Source organism: Carassius carassius, chromosome 30 (genome assembly GCF_963082965.1).
Source record: "Carassius carassius chromosome 30, fCarCar2.1, whole genome shotgun sequence".
Lineage (NCBI taxonomy): Eukaryota > Metazoa > Chordata > Actinopteri > Cypriniformes > Cyprinidae > Carassius > Carassius carassius.
In genome coordinates this window covers 25390194-25409354 of record NC_081784.1, presented here as the reverse complement: position 1 = coordinate 25409354, position 19161 = coordinate 25390194, and the positions used below count along the sequence as shown (strand labels likewise).

The following is a 19161-nucleotide window of genomic DNA, read 5'->3' as shown; positions in this document are numbered from 1 at the left end:
CTCTACACAATGTGACTCAATGTGGAATTGAACTTCGGTTTCGTCTGACCAGAGGAGAATCCGTCTATTTGATTACATCTTTAATTGATTTTTCTGTACATTTCTGCCAAATGTAGAAATAACTACTACTAAGCTACTAAATATTGTAGAAACTTATTTTTCTTTTTTGCTTTGCAATTTGTATCTCTCTCTCTCTCTCTAATACACATTGGCCACAATTAATGGTACACTTTTATTCAATACTTTTTGCAACTTTCTTTTGCCATGCTTTGAGTTTTCTCCTGTAATGCCTGATAAGTTCATCAAGAATCAGTCCGGATCCTTCAGATTCCCAGCTCCATGTTGGTGCTTCTCCTCTTCAGTTCACCCCCCTCATTTTCTATTGGGTTCAGGTCGGAGATCTGGGATGGACATGACAGAAGCTCTGTTTTTGGTAATCAGTTTTTTGCTTTGCTTTTAACATTTGTTTTTGGATCATTGGCCTTTCTTGATCCAGCTTTGACCCTATTGTATGATTTCTAGTGGAGAAAGTCTTTTGATTTTATTTATTTTTCAATCTGTTGGTATTTGATAGAATCCACAATGCCATATTTCTGAACAACAGTAAAATAGGCCCACAACAGCAGAATATTTAATTGTACACATGGGCCTTTTTGTTTTTTTACTCCTGTGTCCACCAAAACCATCTTGAGGTTCTGCTACTAAAAAGCTTATTTTGTAGTTTCATCTGACCATAAAACCCAGTCCTGTTTGAAGTTCCAGTAGTGACTGGCAAATGAATATGCTGGAATTTGTTTTTGGATGAGACAATTTTCTTTTCTTCATTTTTTTTCTTTCTTGAATTCCTCCAAAACAACATGTGGTTATGTAGGTGCAATTTTGTGAGGCGTTCTGACCTCAAGACTTTTTCATTGTGACGTATAACTAAGGCAATTTGGATTTTGTATTCTCTTATATTAATAGTGAATTACGAATCCATGGCTGGATAAATTCATGTTCACAGTGACCCCTGAATGTTAAAAAATTTAAATATGAATGAATATTAAATCAATGGCCCCAGACTTGTGGTAGACGCCAGAGTTAACTGTTATACTCTTTACTCTAGTCAGTATTTTTCAAGTAAGGTTTAGTTTTGAAGGTTATTTAAATGTATAACCACATACATTAAAGTCTTGACATAAAATAAATAAATAAAAATGCTGACCTTTAGTTACACTGTAAATTCCCAAAATGTTAAAACCAAAAATCATCCAAAAAGGTAAATGTGCAAAAAATATAAAACTATTTTTTAGGCCAGCAACAATAATATAATATAATATAATACATACACTCTACTTTATAGCTGAAGGTGTGTGTTTTATGTACTCTAACAGATCACATTATGTTGCACTATAAACAGATTTGTATTTACAATAAATAAAGTAACTACTGGATCCAAAACTGGATAAGTATTTATTGATAATTGAATTACATTTCTCTTTTATACACATTTCATAAATGATACAGGATTTTACATTTTTCATTTTTAAAGTCTTCTAATATTACAGCATCCGATGTCAATCCGATGTCAATGACAAAATGAACAAATAAAGACGAAAAAAAAAAGTTCTCCATTCAGCGTCAACCCCCCCCCCCCCCAAATATCATTTTCATTTTAAGTGCACATGAAGAAAACTTTAAAATAATACACATAACCAAAACATAATCAGTGTGGGAGTATAACAAGGAGCTAAAGAAAGACGGGCAAATGGATGGAGCGAGGGGCGTTCAAGAAGACCAGGTTTTTCATACTCTCTCTGATCTCAGATCAGTGTTCAGAATAAAGGCAGCACTGCAGAGATTGCGCAGCAGCATTGAGACTGAGAGAGGATAAAACAAGACATAATGTTGAGAGAGATCCTTGACCAATCAGAGCCTGTGCAGCCGAGAGCATCCTTGCTGCTGGGTCGTGGAGGCTGAGGGACTGGGTGGAAAAAACCAAACTCTTGATGAACCAGGAGTCTGTTAATCTGCATTTAGCATTCATAATCTTTGCTTTTTTGATTAATTTATATATAATTTCCCCATGTAAACATACATTCATGCAACACCCGCTTTAGAATAGATTTCATATATTTGCTATATTATTATTTTAAAAAAACCTGAAACAAACAGAAAACCTTAGAAATAAACTAAAAGAAGTTCAACTTATCAGATAATGACCAGACCCATGACCAATTAGATTACAGTAGGTCGAGGGATGTCAGTGTACTGTGCGTCCTGGAGAGTTTTTGCCCTAAAATAACTTTGGAGTGTGTTTAGGCCTGAATTTATGACTGTTGATCACATAAGTGAGGAAGATTGGATCTTTCATGCATATGATGAATTGGCTGATTTTGACTGCTATGGACAAAGATTATGCATGAATGAGTTCATAGTAACCATGTCTGTCAAGCCCCCCCCCCCCCAAAAAAAAAAATAAAAAAATTGATGTTTATATGACTCGAATGCTTTATTACAGGTTTCCTGAAGAGATAAAACGGTTATTTCACTCAATTTGTTTAATTCTTTCAATGTTTACTCACACTAATATCATTCCAAACCCATAACTCTTCAAATGCTATGACATGAGGATGAGTAAACCTTAAAATGTACATTTTCAGGCTGAACTATCCCTTGTGTTCGTCAACTGCTGAAAATCTTCCCCATTACTGCAACTCTGAAACACGAAACAACGTTTGAATCTAAAGATGAGCGCAAGTGACATTTCAGAAAAAATTCTATCTGTTCCTCAAAACTGTTAATTGTGGCTTCTGTGGTCTGTATGAATGTAGTATGGAAATGAACTGCTAAAATTGTCCTTTTGAGTTGCACAGAACATTCTTTTTTTTTTGGATGAACTCTCTCTGAAATGTTCTGTTTGTCAGAGCTGTAGGCTGGAGTCTGTAATATTTAAACACGCGGTAAGAATGGAAACATGGATTTGAGACTCTTATCAGATCCCTCCACTTCTAGAGACATAAACACATCATGAATATGGCTTTAAAAATGCTTAAATGAAGACCACAGTCACAGACACGGACAGTCTGACATAATGAGCAGACTTCTGCTATACAGCAAAAGAGCTGTTTCTCTGCAGGGGTCTGAGTGTGTAGGGCAAAACCATAATAGACAATAAGAATACAGGCCAAGATAACCACCCAAAAAAAATATTTCAAGGCTTGTCTTGATATGATCATTTTGTTAGAGAACAACAAGGGTCAAGTCCATTTCACATCCCACAGATTAAAAAAATCTGGGCGACCAAGGAAATGGTTATATATATATATTTTCATGTAATAACTGGACTGAAGATGCATGGGAAAAAAACTATGAAAATGTTGACGATCAGCTCAACCCAGCTAGAATCATTTCTAAGGCCTGTCGGCTAAAGATAGCACACATAGACAACGGATGCCACACTCTCTCTCTATAGCATGCCACGAAGTGTGCAAAACACACGCTAATTCTAGATCTAATATAATACACGTTCTCTGCATGTTCCAGAAGAATTGGCATCTCGAGGCAGATATATGCAGCTAGAAACGCCACATGACTGATGGGAAATTGATCGCATTCCGAAACTTTTTCAGGAAAAATAAAATTGCATTTTACACAGTGACCTGCCTTAAGACCATTCGATGGGGAATTTTCTTGGATTGCGTCTGATAAGCAGGTGTTTCGTAACAAGCACGCTGCAGCAGATGCTGTGAGGCACTGTGGGAAAATGTCATTTGATGATGTTCGAAAGAAGATTTCTAGAGAAGAGAGAAGACCTTTAAAGAGGATCCATCTGCAGAGACCGTGTGTGTGTGTGTGTGTTTCTCATCACCATGTAAACTGATGGAGTATGTCATATTTTTAAACAATAAAAGAGTTAGAGATGGAGCATTTGTGCATCATTTGATGTTGAGAATCTCATCAAATAAAATATCAGAGCATCTGCAGATATGTAATGTCTGGGGGCATGGCTAAAAAAAATTATAATAATCTAATAATGAGAAGAAGAACTGTTTCTGCACATTTCTCTCATTGTCAAACAATATGGCTTTTAAAATAAAAAGTGCCAAAACTCTTTGATTCTTTGTCTTTTTGGAATAATAGAACACACAGTGATATTTTAGCTGTTAGGTCTGTCTTCAGCTCTCCATACAGAATGCGTGAAGGAATCGGGGCGAGTCGAGAAGGGTTTTGCTTAGGCTGTTTCAGCCACAAGAGGACTTGCTCGATGGTAAACGGATCCTTTCCAAGACGGAAAGAGCACCGCATCCCAAAATCTCTTCTGCAGAGTGTCAGAGTTAGGGATACTCAAATGTGGAAAGGCAGATGGTTTTTAGATTTCAGACGTGGGGTCATGTTCTCATAGCGATGTACTGCTTGAATCCCAGTGTCTCAGCTTCCTGTCTGAAGTAGCTGTGCGTTTCTCCATGTGCTCCTGTTGCGTTATGAGAGCACCAGTTCAGCAATCATCTGCCGTCACCATCCGTTCAGGGATGTTGTGAAGTCGTTTCATTTAATTGTATCTCTTCTCCTCTGCATAGACTTGCCAAATTAAGGAAAACAATAAAAAGGATAACAATAAAACTCTGAAGCCTGCTGTGGATATGGTTTTTCATTGAGGTCGTAGAGATGAAACAAAAAGACAAAAAAAAGTAAGAGAGAGAGAGAGAGAGAGAGAGAGAGAGAGAGAGAGAGAGGCAGAAAGGGCTTCAGGTTCTCATCAGTCCTTGCTGGCAGTGATTTGCTGGACAGGGAGGTGCAACTGCAGCGGGTCTCGAAGACGCTTTAGATCCAACTCCGCCTGAGGGAGACAGAGAAAAGAACATGAACTAACAATGAACAATACATTTGTTACAGTATTTATTCATCTTTATTAATGTTAGTTAATGAAAACAGTTATTCACTGTTAGTTCACAGTGCATTAACTAATGCTAACAAATACAATTTTTGGTTTTAATAATGTATTAGTAAATGTTGAAACTAAAATTAAGATCAATAAAAGCTGTGGAAGTTTTTATTTTATATGCTTAGTTCGTGTTTACAAATACAGTTAATTACTGTTACCTAATGAACCTTATTGTAAAGTGCTACCCATGTATTCCCTAATCTTTCAATGGTTTTACTTCAATGGAAGAGATGAAGAAGAAAATATTAAAAATATAAACAATGCAGATTTACTTTCACAGCCAAGGACGCCAATAATAGTGGAGTACTGTATATATAACTAGCTGTTTTCACTGTGTTTTCAAAATCTGCAATATATTATTATATTGAATACTGGCACATGTCTAGAGTATTTAAGAACAGTGTTCTGTTCCTTTAAGAGAATGAAAGGAGTGACTCATGTGAAAGTGATGTTGGCTTACCTCAGCAATCGCATCCTTCAGTTTGTTGTACTTCTCAATGTCAAAGCGTGTTCTCTTCGCACCCTTATGAAAGAACAGCAGGTACTGTCTGTCCCTGGCGTCGGGGTAAATATATTCCTGTGAGCGAGAACAACAGTAAAGAGGTCAGACGGATCTCCTCGTGTATTCACCGGGACCTTCTGAAATTCCTCTGATCATCTGGGGCGAGTTGTGGGGAAGAGCTGGAGCTGCTCACCTGACGTGTCAGCACGAAGTAAGCGTACATAGCCATTGCTGTACCATAGGTGATAAAATACGTGACGGGCTCCATGATATCCCATGAGTACTCCCACCAGGTCAGCCGTGCCAGAATGCCAAACTGTGTGGCCATGTATGCCATCCCACCCCACAGCACCCATGTAGTCCTGCGCTCTGCTCTCTTACTCAGCTCTTCTTTAACCTGAGGAAAACCGATATTACACACATTCAGAAAATATGAGTTTACCATGATTTTACTACTCTGCAGTGGCTGTCCACACTGTATTAAGCAATGTGTTGAAAAGAAAATGACAAATCATTCACAAGAGTTTCTTATCCAAAATTAATTACATTTTTAATGAGTAACACTTTACAGTAAGGTCCCATTAGCTCAGGTTAAAATAACATTAAAACATATTAAAAGACACAGGGTTAGGGTTGGGGTGGGATAGTTTGAGGAGAATAAACTGCTCAGGTGTCATTTAATCCCCGCACCTTCTCCAAGGGCTGGAGTTGAGAGTTGAGGTCCTCCAGTCGTCCAATGAGCTCTCTCTCTTTGGTCAGCTGATGGTTTTCTATAAGCAGGGTGGAGTAGAGCTGCTGCACCAAGAGCTTGACATCGTTCAGTTGTTCTGCGTCCTCGTGCGGTAGCAGATCTGCAACAGACACCAAAAAAAAATAAAAAAATAGTAGGGCCTCCGCATAGTATTGCACATAATGAGCCACAACGAAACCGGCACACTCACCTCTCCTGGGCGGCTGCACCGTGTGTGTTGTGTCATTAATGACTAGCTGAAAGCTGTCCATGAGTAAAATGTCAATCCCTGTAGAGGATGCTATTCTTGCTCCATCTATAGAGACAGAAGTAGAGACACAGAGGGAAATTATAGGAACGCAATCCTCTCACTGAAACGGTTATGTAATACAAGAGCCAATCTAAATGCTTATCACAAAGGTTTCCTGCTCAGCGTTAAGTCTGCTCATCAGGAAAAGAAGCATTTTCCAATTTGAGGTGAAACAGAGAGAGGTAAAGACAGGTCAAGTGCCTCTCACACGGGAATAATTGAGCTCGAAACAGAGCAGATATGCAGTTCGCACAGAGTACAAATGATTCTTGCTCCTCAATTAGATTTTAAGATGTACTATCAAGTTAAACATGTCAGATAAAGCCACACGTTCATCTGCAATTTGTGGATTAAACTACAAAAGAATTTGTAAATAACTTAAATTTGAACTTAAATGTTTTTATTCCCTAGAGCTCAGAACAGTGAATGTGTTTACATGCGCAATGCTACACTGAATATTCTTAAAGGGAGAAGTCACCCAAAAATGAAAACTGTTATCATTGTGTTATCTGTACACAATCGTTTAATATTTGTGGTCAGGTGAGATTTTTTAATTAATTAATAGTAAGCAAAAAAATTCTATCTCAAATGAAAGCTGTTCTTTTAAAAATGTCTCATACATGTATGTTCGTATGTATGTATGCAATTAAAATTTAACAATAAGAAAACAACCTCTTTGAGCTTGGCAGAATGAATGAATCCCCATCCACTTTCATTCATCCATGGAAAAAAGACAAGTTAAAAAAATTGGTTTCACTTTATTTTGATGGTCCCTTTAACACATTCGTTGACTATAAGTTACATTGCACCTACATGTATATTAACTCTCATTGGAGTATTAGAAGAGTATTAGTAGACTGGTAGGGTTAGGGCTAGAATAAGTTCTATGCAAGTACTTCGAAAGTAGAATGTCCGCTGGGAGACCATGACAATAAAGAGTTAGCAGATATTAATCAGATAGTCTACTAATAGTCTGACGAGGGGACCATCAAAATAAAGGGTTATTAAAATTTCATATGGGTGAATAAATGACAACTGTCATGTAAACACCATAAAATAGTGTTTATCTATGAAAGCTTTGGCAAAAGATTCAACCAACTTGTCTATGTTTAGATTTCAGAGACTGGATGTGGATTATGTGTTGTACTCCACCTGTAGAGTAGGTGGCGACTCTATCGATGCCCCTGTCCTCCGCCTGCAGCTGCTGAAGGAAAACCCCCACCGTGTCGCTCAAGGGTTTGAGGGTGAACTGGCAGCGTTCTCGCCGGGACGGCAGATGTACGGAGATCACCGGCAAGCCGTTCTGATACACCACTGTAACGTCTGCAGACACATGACCGAAGAAACCACATTAGATGAGTAGCAACCAAATGACGCAGGATTTTTATGTATAGTAACAATGTAGTCCAGTAAGAACTCACTAGAAATTAATTGAGCCATCAAAACTTAGTTCCTCAGACTCATTAAGCACATTTAAATGGCAAAAGAAAGATACAGTCTGCTGAGAGTTTGTACAGGAACGTGTAAGAGACTTAGGTGGACAGTGAATGGGTAGACTGCCAGCAGGGGGCAGTGTTGGGATGACGGTATGCGGGAACCACAGGGCCCTGTTGAATGATGGGAGAATACATCACACTACTGCAGCATTGGAACTGTCCTGAGTTATGAATGCTCTCTCTTGAGCGAAACAACAACCCGGCCCTGTGGAGTCAGTGGACGTCACCGTTCATCAGTGTAGTGTCAGTGCATATCCTGCTGTTTCCAGCTGCTGTCACTTTATTTTAAGATGTCCTTGTTACATGTTCTTACTATTATAATAACAATTATGCATAATTACATACAAGTAACCCTAGACCAAACCCTAATCCTAACCCTAACCATATAGTAAAAGTACATGTAGTTAATTAATATAACTCCGTATATAAATGTATAATTACACTGTAACAAGGACATCTTTAAAAACCTAAAGTGTTTACACGTGTAAGATTTTTATTTATGGTGATTAGATTATTTAATGTCTAGAACCTTTTTATCTGACTGAAGTGTATTTGGATCAACCTCTGTCAGATTGATTGAGGCGTTTACGTCAAGGTTTGATCGAGCCATCAATCTGATTAGAACAGTTTTATCCAAGTGCACATCAATGTAGCTAACGAGTCAAATTTCCATCATTACACAATGATAAATCCTGTTTAGCAAAAGTTTGCAGATACAGCTGTATAAAACACAGTAAATGAGCCTCTCTGTTAATAATGGCATCCTTTTATTCTCATTTGCAGTCGCTAGGAGGTTTCTTTGTTGACAATCGAACACCTGCAATGCTAAATACAATGTTGCTGGTTTGTTTTATTCATTTTCCGAGTGATAAAAAGCTATTATGCCAAAGATAATAAGTAGGAATCTCCAACATCTGATTTTATCAGCATTATGGTTCCAGAAGGAAAAATGCCTTCCAAAATATCAGTGGGAAAACAGATCTACAGTGATAACATGCAAACTTTATTAATTTTACATAATACTTGTGTTAAGTTGTCAAATTGTTAGTGAACTTCTTCACTCAACTATATTTAATATAATATAACAATGACAAGGTCATAGGTTCAATTCCAAGGGAAGCAATCTATCACTTTAGATAAAAGCATATGCCAAATGCATGATTATAAATGTTTATATAGAATATAATCCACTGTTACTAAGGAAATAACAATTGCTTTAGTCTCTACAGCTTTTTTAGGTAGTGTCGACTAACATTAGCCAGCCATCCACCTAATATTGGTTAATATGAGATATTATAATGTATTGAGCATAAATGACAGTGTTAAACCCAGACTCAATAACATCTGGTTGTACCAATTACATTAAGGATGTTCAGTACATATTCTTGTGTTTTGTCACTTTGCTTTTATTCTTAAATATTGACTTCAAACCATTATTTGTAGTGTATACTGTATGTTCTCGGTACTGGCTAGTTTGGTTGAAGGCGTTGAACTCTTTAATAAAGAATTTTCTGGAGAAAACTGAATTAAAAACATGCTTCTGAGACCCAAAGGAAGGTGTTCATGGCAGAGCCCTAGTGATGACTCAGTGATGCAAATACTCACATGCATTTGCATGTGTTCAAATAAACACAAATAAACATAGCATGGACATGACCACTCACCTTCTGTAGCAGCGGATGAACACAGTAGTCTTTGACCCTGCCATGAGGGGGAGCCCTTCCAGCCCTGCAACGAAAGAAGAGAAAGAGGGAGGTCATTTGTTGTTGAATCTTATTTAAGCAGTACAGCTACACAAACATATTCTTACTAAACTGCTTGCACAATTGAGTCTGTTTAAAACGTTGTAGACGTTCCCCATTTGTCCAGGCTTGTCTGAGTGTAGCGTGTGAGATATGATGACACTTGCATCACAGATGGGCTTTTTTCATTTTGAGTAGTTGCTGTAAGTGTTACAGTGCCCATGTGATATACAACAATCCTTTAGGGGATAAATGGAAATGTTTTTGTCTTCACAGTATGATGGGGGTTGGCACTGAGCAACACACTGGTACTGGACAAATATACAAAAACAGGAATCACTGAAGCATGGAAAATGTGTATTTTATCTTCATATATTTAGCACCAACTAAAAAACAGGTGCTATGAAGAACAAAGGTGACAGGTTCATACTACTAATTAATGAAATTCTTATGGGAATAGTTCACCCAAAAAGTCATTGTTTACTCTCCTTCATGCCATTCCACCTGACTTTCTTCTTTTGTAGAACACAAATGGTAAATATGAAGAAAACTGAAGAATATCCAGGTCACTCTTTCAATATAATGGGGGTAAATGGGGATTGGGAATGAAAATCTCCAAGATGACAAAAAAGAACCATAAAAGCTGACATTGTCCATTATAAATCCAAGTCTTCTGACATCATACAATAAGTCATTGTGTGAGGAACAGTCATTATTCACATTATGATATCGAACTTTACTTGTATTACCATGTTGAGGAGAGTTTATGGGAGATGTCAGAATCATGAATAAATTAACATTTAAGTTGGATTTTTTTTTTTTTAATGAATCAAAGATCCAGTTGATTGCTGCACTTCTTGCATCACTACACTATTGACAAAGGACAGTTTTGCTAGAAAGAGTTTTGCTAATGTGACTGCACCTTAAAGCATATGAACTCTGAAAACACTGTTTGCATTTGAGACAACAACAATATAAAGAATAGGACTGCAAAGCATGTCAATAGTAAACCCGCTGTCTCTCTCAGACCAGCAGACCAGCAGTTAGGCGTTTCTGAATTGAGAGGCAGCCAGAAGAGAACCACATGTTGGCCACATGAAAATACATCACATTTTCCACTGTGCTTCTGAAGAGGATAGTCACCGAAAACAGTGAGACAGACACAGAGAGAGAGAGAGAGAGAGAGAGAGAGAGAGAGAGAAAGACAGAGAGCGTTGTGGCCAAACTGAATGGGGATTCTATATTGAGATCATGGGAAATGAGACCTTTGCCTTGCACCACATTACAAGCACACACACACACGCACGCATGCACGCGCACACACACACACACACACACACACCAAGTTTGCTTAGTAATCAACAGCAGCAGAAGTGTGTTTAGCTGTAGAACGTCCAGAGATTTGCAGTGTGGTCATTTTTGGGCACCATGTGGGAAGTTGTGGCCTAATGGTTAGAGATTTGGACTCGTAATCCAAAGGTTGTGAGTTTAAGTCTCGGGCTGGCAGGAATTGTAGGTGGGGAGGTGAATGTGCGGCGCTCTCTCCACCCTCAATACCATGACTTAGGTGCCCTTGAGCAAGGCATCGAACCCCCAACTGCTCCCCGGGTGATGCAATATAAATGGCTGCCCACTGCTCCGGGTGTGTGTTCACGGTGTATGTGTGTTCACTGCTGTGTGTGTGCACTTTGGATGGGTTAAATGCAGAGCACGAATTCTGAGTATAGGTCACAATACTTGGCTGTATGTCACATTACTTTCACTTTCAACTAAGTGTTGAGGTGTGTTTCACTGGCCACTCCATTTCTTTCTGAAGTAGAGCTTTCAATGTTTCCACCCACGCATCTACACACTGACTCTCCACCCACACACGCTAACCCACTAACCTGACAGCAATCGAAAATACTCCACAGCATTTACATGCACAGCAGATCTACTTGCATTGTGTCATTTATGGTGCAGCAGTCAAAGCTTGGGGATTGTAATAGGATTGTTGCCGGTTCAAATAAGGAACCAGTAAAGAACAAGTCAAGAAGTATCAGCACTACACCCTTAAGCGCTCCTTCCACTCCTTCTGTAAACAAATGAATCTCTCTATTGGAACACCATAACCTACATGCCTACATGTAACATACCAGTCGGGGCCAGTCGTCAGTTGTACCAGCTGTTCGTATGTTACAACTTAGACTAGTTTTGATATAAAGGTGAACTAAGTTAAAACTTACAAAATATTTTTGTGATGCACCATTAAACTTATCTGAAACACAACTCTGCAGTGTGCATAAACTTAATATGTACCTTCTGACCAGGAGTAACGGTTGGAATAAAACAGCTGATTAAAAAAATTATTATAATTACTTTGTTAGTTTGTCTACGATATGAACCCACCCTAAACAGTGCATCTTGCTGTTGAATGCTTTAATCTGATGGTTGATAAACGTTTAATTTCTAAGGTCCTTACAACAGCAAAAGAACCAAAAACCACAAAGACACTGACCAAGCCAATAAATAACAAATGATAAGATAAATCATCAGTATGTTTGGAAAGTGTTAGGAAAGTCAATCAGACTGAAAGAGTCAAGTCAAGTCAGCTTTATTTATATAGCACTTTAAACAAAATACATTACGTCAAAGCAACTGAACAACATTCATGAGGAAAACAGTGTGTCAATAATGCAAAAATGATTGTTAAAAGGCAGTTCATCATTGAATTTAGTCTAGACACAAAATAATCTGATCAACAGGAAAAGATTAAGTTTATAAACATTTGAATCTGATGGATTTTATCAGTCAGATAAAAAAAATAAAAAATGCTTTCAGACACACACAGTGACACAAAGTGAATGTTCATATACATGTGTGTCTTAAAATGTGCATTTTGTATATTTATGCTTCATGTGTTACGGACTGGTCATAGGAGGAAACTGAAGTCATCAATTATTCCTTGCATGAAAAACAGTGACTAAAACCATGTTTGGAACAACATGAGTGTTACTGCATTTAACTCAACCTTTTAAGGTAACCCATTACTAATCAACATAGTAAATATCGCCACCATGGTCAGAAAAGCACTTTTTAGCATTCTCACCAATGTGTTTTTTTTTTTATCTGTCCAAATTTAATCTGACCATTTACTAAAAACAAACATTATGTATGCTTTACATTGTGTGACCAAAACTAAAAAACTAATTAAATTGATGGACTCGCAACCAATACAGCGCAGGCAATGGGACACTGTGCAACTAATGCATGGCTCCAGTGGGAACTGGAAGTCATAGGTCCATCTGACCTGAAGCCCTAACAGTCATCACAAACAGTGTTTGATTCTCTGACAGCCGCTAAAGTGCAGATTTCAGCCGAGGACAGCCATTAATTAGTAATGAAGAGATAACAAACCAACCCCTCCGCAGAGGGTGATGTCTGCTTTCATTATTACTACTGAAAATGTGGAAAGGTGTCAGAGGCATTAGACAAGAACAACTTGCTTTAGTCTTTAGCTTTACCCAAAACAGATTGGCATTCTGCACATAAAAATGGCAAGAGCCAGCTGAAAATCACATAATCCAATCCGATAGAACTGCCGTTTACACGGTTTCTGGAAGTCAAGGTGAACAGGCTTTTAAACGGCCTGACAGGAAACAATGTTCACTTCCTACAATAAGAGCTTCTGGAGGAGAGCTAGCAGCTAGCTTTGCCCTCGTATACAAGGTGAAGTTATTTTTAAATCTTTCTACTTTAAAACGCACGCGGCATTCATATAACCCATTACCATCAAGTAAAAAAGCAACAACACATTTTCCTTACACATTTAAATCATTATTACCATATTTGTTTTATGCTGTCCTTGTAACAGAGTAATTATACATTTAAGCACGGAGTTACATTGATTAACTACATGTACTTACTATATGGTTGAGGATGAGAGTTTGGTTTAGGGTTACTTGCATGCAATTATGCAGAATTTATCATTATTAATATAGCAAGTACATGTAACCTGTGTAACAAAGATACTGTAAAATAAAGTGTCATAATTAAATGGAGTTTTAGTTCACACTGTTTGGCATTGGCCAGCCTTCGAAGCAATCATCGACTGACTATTTCAAAAAAAAGTTTGTACTGACACAGAAACATCAGCCCTTGTGTAAAGACCTGTGAATCGATCAATCTACACAAATCCACTGAGTAAAGACAGCAGCAAGGCACAAAATTAAGCTTCGCTCTCTTTTGACTTCTATCTATTCTCTTATTTCCCATGTCATGTCATATGTAGGGCAGGGCAATTAATCGCATTCATTTGTCATGCGCATCTCGTCAGTAAAGCCGGTCCCGTGATTAGTGGTAAATCACCATCACCTGCTTTCAGATCGAGTCAGCATTCACTACACAGAGCCGTAGTTCACGGACATATCGCATTTGAAATCGAATGCAATTCATCTGCGATTATGAACTTATGAAATGTATCAATCAAAATGTGTCTTTACAAAGAAAACATGCAATAGTCAGAAGATTAAATGGTATTACTCCAAGGCAGCATTAAATTCAATAACATAAAATGATGGCATGGCAAAACATTAAAGATTTTTAACTCATTCTAACATAAGCTACTAAGACTAACGTAACATGATGTGAACAGCAAATCAATTTTAATCAAAGCCTCTTTCAGTTAGATAATATTACATCCGAGCTAATTTAAAGCCAACGTCTGCAAGGAATGAAAATGTATGTAAATGAATTACGAGACCCAGTCGTCATCTGATAAAGCGTAACCTAACACATAAACTGGCCTGAAACTCTCTGACACTGGCCTCAGGCCATCCTTATTCTTGAGGCCTGCAGAACATCCCACGTTACATTTACAGAATAAAGTGCATCTTTTATCACCTTCACTCTTCTCTCAGTAGGACTGAGCCAGTCGTTTGTCAACAACATTGACTTCATTGCTGCCTACACTGGTCAGTCAGACTCACTGTATTGGCTCTGAGACTGGGAACCATGCAGATAACACTACAGCCCTGTCCACTTAAACACTATAACAGTATAAAAGTACGTACTACTAAAATAAGAGACTAAACACTTTGGCAGAACATCCCATATCAGTGACTCACAGTGGACTCAGCAGTGTGTGTACTCTCTTAATGTACCTGTAATAGCTAGTCAGTGTGAGGCGAGCTCAAACAGCGATTAGATAAGTGCCGTGATCAGAAGCTGCAGTAAGATGCATTACATTCACCATGACAAAAAATGACCATGAATTTAACGGTAAAATATTAAAAATCCTTGATTTTTACATTTAAACCAAAAGAAAATTAAATTTCATTGTGTAATGTTATTGGTCTTAATGTGAATGATTGACAAGTGTACCCCGACATCTTTATCATTCTTTTATCAAAACTTGCTCTACCTCTAAAATTATTTTACTTTTTGGCTGATTTTACCCTTATTTTTCTCTCGAAAGTAATATGTAAAGGCCACTTACATACTGTAAAACACCCTGTTCAGTAAACCTGACCTCACTTTCCATCATGTCATTTTTATGTATATTTTGGCTTATTTCATGAAAAATGCTGGATGGAAACACCAAGATGTGAATACAATTTCCAAAACATATCCACTCTCTCTGCACATAAAGGACAATGGAAATATATTTACTGAATTATTATTTACTGAAGAAAGTACTGTTTAAATGTTGCAAAACACAAAGTTTACTCTAAACTGCAATCTATTAAAGTGACGGTTCACCCAAAAATGTATTCTTGAAACACTTGCTTACACAAGTGAACACATCTTCTTTACAGGGATTAAACATTTACACAGACATCAAGAACTGGGGATGTTTTTACTGTCATTTAGAAGATGACTTTTACATTTGCAAAAACTGTAAATGTAACATTATTTTACTGTGAAATTACATAAAATATCTCGTTAGATCTGCTACAGTATGGGAACTTTCTTGATTAACAGCTGGTTTTAAGCACAGCATTTTACAGTCTACGGTTTAAATTATGAAGAGTCACAGCAACTACAAGTTATCTAGTCCAAATTTTTATACATTTTCGCAGAAAAATAAAAATAAACCATTTTTTTAACAGATCAGAAGGAAAATGCCTCTCTCACAAACTCTTTTTGCAATATTCTGAATTTTTGCACCAATTAAATGCGCTACTTGGATGCTTGTGTGTCTAAATGTCAGTATAGCCATATTTCAACATTTAATAGTAAGCATCCTAATACAATTAAAACTATAAGTTTAACTTCCTATAAAATGCAACGATTTTGAAATTAAATGCTCATTAAGCATATACAGTATGGGTGTGGTGTCCCAGTGTCCACATGCACAAACTATTTCACATTGAATGTAAAAGCAGTTCAAGTCTGAAGACCCCTGCATTCTCTCCTATCCTACTGCGTTTCTTTTGTCTGAACGGTTCAGTAAAGGCAGAACGAGAAAGAGAGAGAGAGAGTGAGCGAGTGTGTCATGCTAATTGATGACTGGAGTCTGATGAAAGGATTTCTGGGGAAACACACGTTTGTGAGCGTGTGCACGGGGGAAATCTGCAGGAAACGCTGATTACTGCAGTGGTGGAATCCCTTGCCTTGTAAGGAGGGTTACCCCTCACCTCGTCTCTCGCCGGCATCCCCCTCCCTCACTCTGAATCCTAGTGTTTCCCTGTTTAATATGCTATAACGCCCCCGCTACCCCCGCACTGCGCTGAGACAGCTCAGCAGAACGCATTTCACACAGCATATGCATGTGTGTGCACGTGAGGACTTCGACACAGGATGTGGCTAGCACATACCAAGCTGTGTTAATAAAACACGTCTACAGGCACACACTCCCCTGCCTGTAACATTAATCAATGCGTGCTGCAGCACTTTGTAGTATTACTGCAGATACAGGACCATCTGGGTGTTTCACACACAACAACAGCCACACATTTCACTGATGGGGTATCTTTGTGAACATGTCCATTAAGAGCACCATTCGTTCAGCAGGGTATGCATGCATGCAAGCATTACATGCATACCCACAGATAAATATTTGTGTAAGCCTCCCATTGATTCTGCTGTTCTTAAACTAAGCTAATGATTTTACATCACTCCCTTACAGTCAAACATTGAGTTTTTTTTTTTACTTTTTTAAAACCTATTACACTTTAAGAAACAGTAATATTATATGGCTGAGCACACATTAGCACACAGTGTATAGTGCTTATAGTGTAACACAAGTTTTTCATATAATTATTTCCCTAATGTGTTCTGCTGTTGTCTGACCTTTAAAAATTAGACAAAACATTACAGCCAGATTCCCATATTAGCCCTATAATACATCTCTCAGCTAAATAAAGCTTTCTGCATCTGAAAGTGTAAAGTCAGTGCAGCTGAATCATCCTGCTTGGATTCATTTGGGTCAGTGTTCAGTGAGATGCAGCAAATCATAGTTATTTATATAATCTGTGGACATCATTGATGTTTGCATATTCATTTGCAGTGAGGTTTAGGGAAATGTGAGACTGGTCTGGTCACCATTAGCCAGAATCATGTTTCTGAAGAGCTCTACGTGATTCACAAATCATCAGTACTACAGTTTCACAGATAGCATCCACTTACCCAAACTGCACTTAACTGAGCTGAATAGAATACCCACAGAGATACCCACTTCTTCCATTTTATCATGTGAGCCTGTGATGACTGGGCTTATTACTGCTGCATCGAGATCATTGTCAGGGTATACAGCGTATAACACATCTGAAGCCACCACAGCTTTTCACCTGGAGTGTTTTGAAGGATCATGTCTGATGTATTGTTGACTTAAAATCTATTACTTAAAAAGAAACGTTGCTTTGGCAATAAACTGAAATAACTTTAAGCTGATAATGTTCCAATCGAATATTTATATTTTATTTCAGCTCCTTTAAATGCAATAGTTTAATTGAAGCTGAGCTGTGTTCAAAACAAGGTCAAATAAAAACAGAAGTGTAGCATCTTGTTACGCTAGACTGCTACTTACAGGAAATAAACAGCTTGGAAAAAGCTACACATTTCAAAACAGCTGTCACGCTACTGAAAGATGCCATGTCTTTCTGCTTCTGTTAGTTACTTCCCAACACTGGCACACACAACCAAACATGTTGTCTCTCCTCTGTGTGTCCAGAACAAAACATCCTTAAATAAGTACTCAGGGTTTGGTCATTAACAGGACTGACAACAACATTTTGCTATTTATGACTACAAAATCTGTACTTTCAATTGAGCATTTCAGGCAGGGACAAGCAAATTCACATTAAATCCCAGAAGAATTTACAGAACCTAAAAAACTAGTTGTTAATGTTCTTCTATTTGCACAAAGATAAACTATGGTTGTCACTATTAGCCATGTTGACACTAGTGTAATCATGATCCTCACTAGAATCACTAGATCCTCGTCTACACTGTACTGCATTTCAGAAACGATCTCCATCCACACTACACAACCGAAACCGCAGGTCACATGACCTTTCATGCAGATACAACTATGGGTACATGGTTTAAACATGGTTTACACGGTCGTCAAGGATACGCAGAGCAAATGTGGTCAGCCATGCCATCATTTTCAAAAGTCTCCGTTTTGGGCCATTTACACTGAAAAGCAACCACGCAATTTTCAAACTAAAATGGGGTCTGCATCTTTTACGAAAGTCTTCATTTTCGAGAGTCGAAGACGCTGGGGTAGTGTAAACGACAGGTGTAACCATATCAAAAGTTATCTATTTTAAAATGAAAATCACAATTTCTGGAGTGACTCCTGTATTTCAAGTCACCTTTATTTATATAACGCTTCTTACAATACAGATTGTTTCAAAGCAGGTTTACGGTGTTAAAGTGGCCCTATTATTGTTTTTTTTTTTTTTATTACCTTTCATGCAGTAACACAGCTCTAAGTGAATGAAAACATCCTCAAGAGTTTTACATCTGAAAGTGCACTGTGTTTAAAGATATTGTTCTGAAATTAGTCGTTTTTAAAACGAATCCCAAGTGTTTCATGTTGACTTCAACATGAAACATTAGCACACTTGTTGGTCTTTTTGCATTGGTCTGAATGAAAATGCAGATTCATTCTTTGCCACCAGGGAACAAAAAATAGTGGTTTCCCCGGTAATGCTGTACACAAAGCAGCACTGCATTACAAGCTCATGATCAAATAAAACAGACCAAACGGACCAATTACCACAGACTAGCCTCATGCAAAGGAAGGGTTTGGAAAAATTTTATGTTGGGCGAATCATTTGGGAGTCCTTGTGCAAATAAGGTAAAATAAAAGTATATTATAAGACAATGAAAGTGTTTTTTTGACCTTGTATACATGTTAGCCCATTGTTGGGTACTCCCAAAACCAAAATCTGAACCTTTCATAACCCATAATAGGGGCTCTTTAAACAGGAAAATAGTGTAAATGCAAACAAAATTCAATTCTGCTCTA

At 37.8% G+C, this 19161-nt stretch overlaps 1 protein-coding gene across 1 annotated transcript in view; it reads right to left on the bottom strand.

Moving 5' to 3' along the window:
• Positions 1-4342: 4342 nt before the first annotated feature.
• LOC132110966 (calcium uniporter protein, mitochondrial-like) overlaps positions 4343-19161 on the bottom strand; it is a 68286-nt gene continuing 53467 nt past the window's right edge. Inside the window, exons 3-9 of the mRNA XM_059518116.1 lie at positions 9627-9690; positions 7619-7789; positions 6368-6472; positions 6117-6277; positions 5620-5823; positions 5385-5501; positions 4343-4819 (exon numbers count right to left, since the gene is read on the bottom strand). Of these exons, the coding sequence (XP_059374099.1) occupies positions 4739-4819; positions 5385-5501; positions 5620-5823; positions 6117-6277; positions 6368-6472; positions 7619-7789; positions 9627-9690 (903 nt within the window). The 3' untranslated portion in view covers positions 4343-4738. The remainder of the gene's footprint in view (positions 4820-5384; positions 5502-5619; positions 5824-6116; positions 6278-6367; positions 6473-7618; positions 7790-9626; positions 9691-19161) is intronic.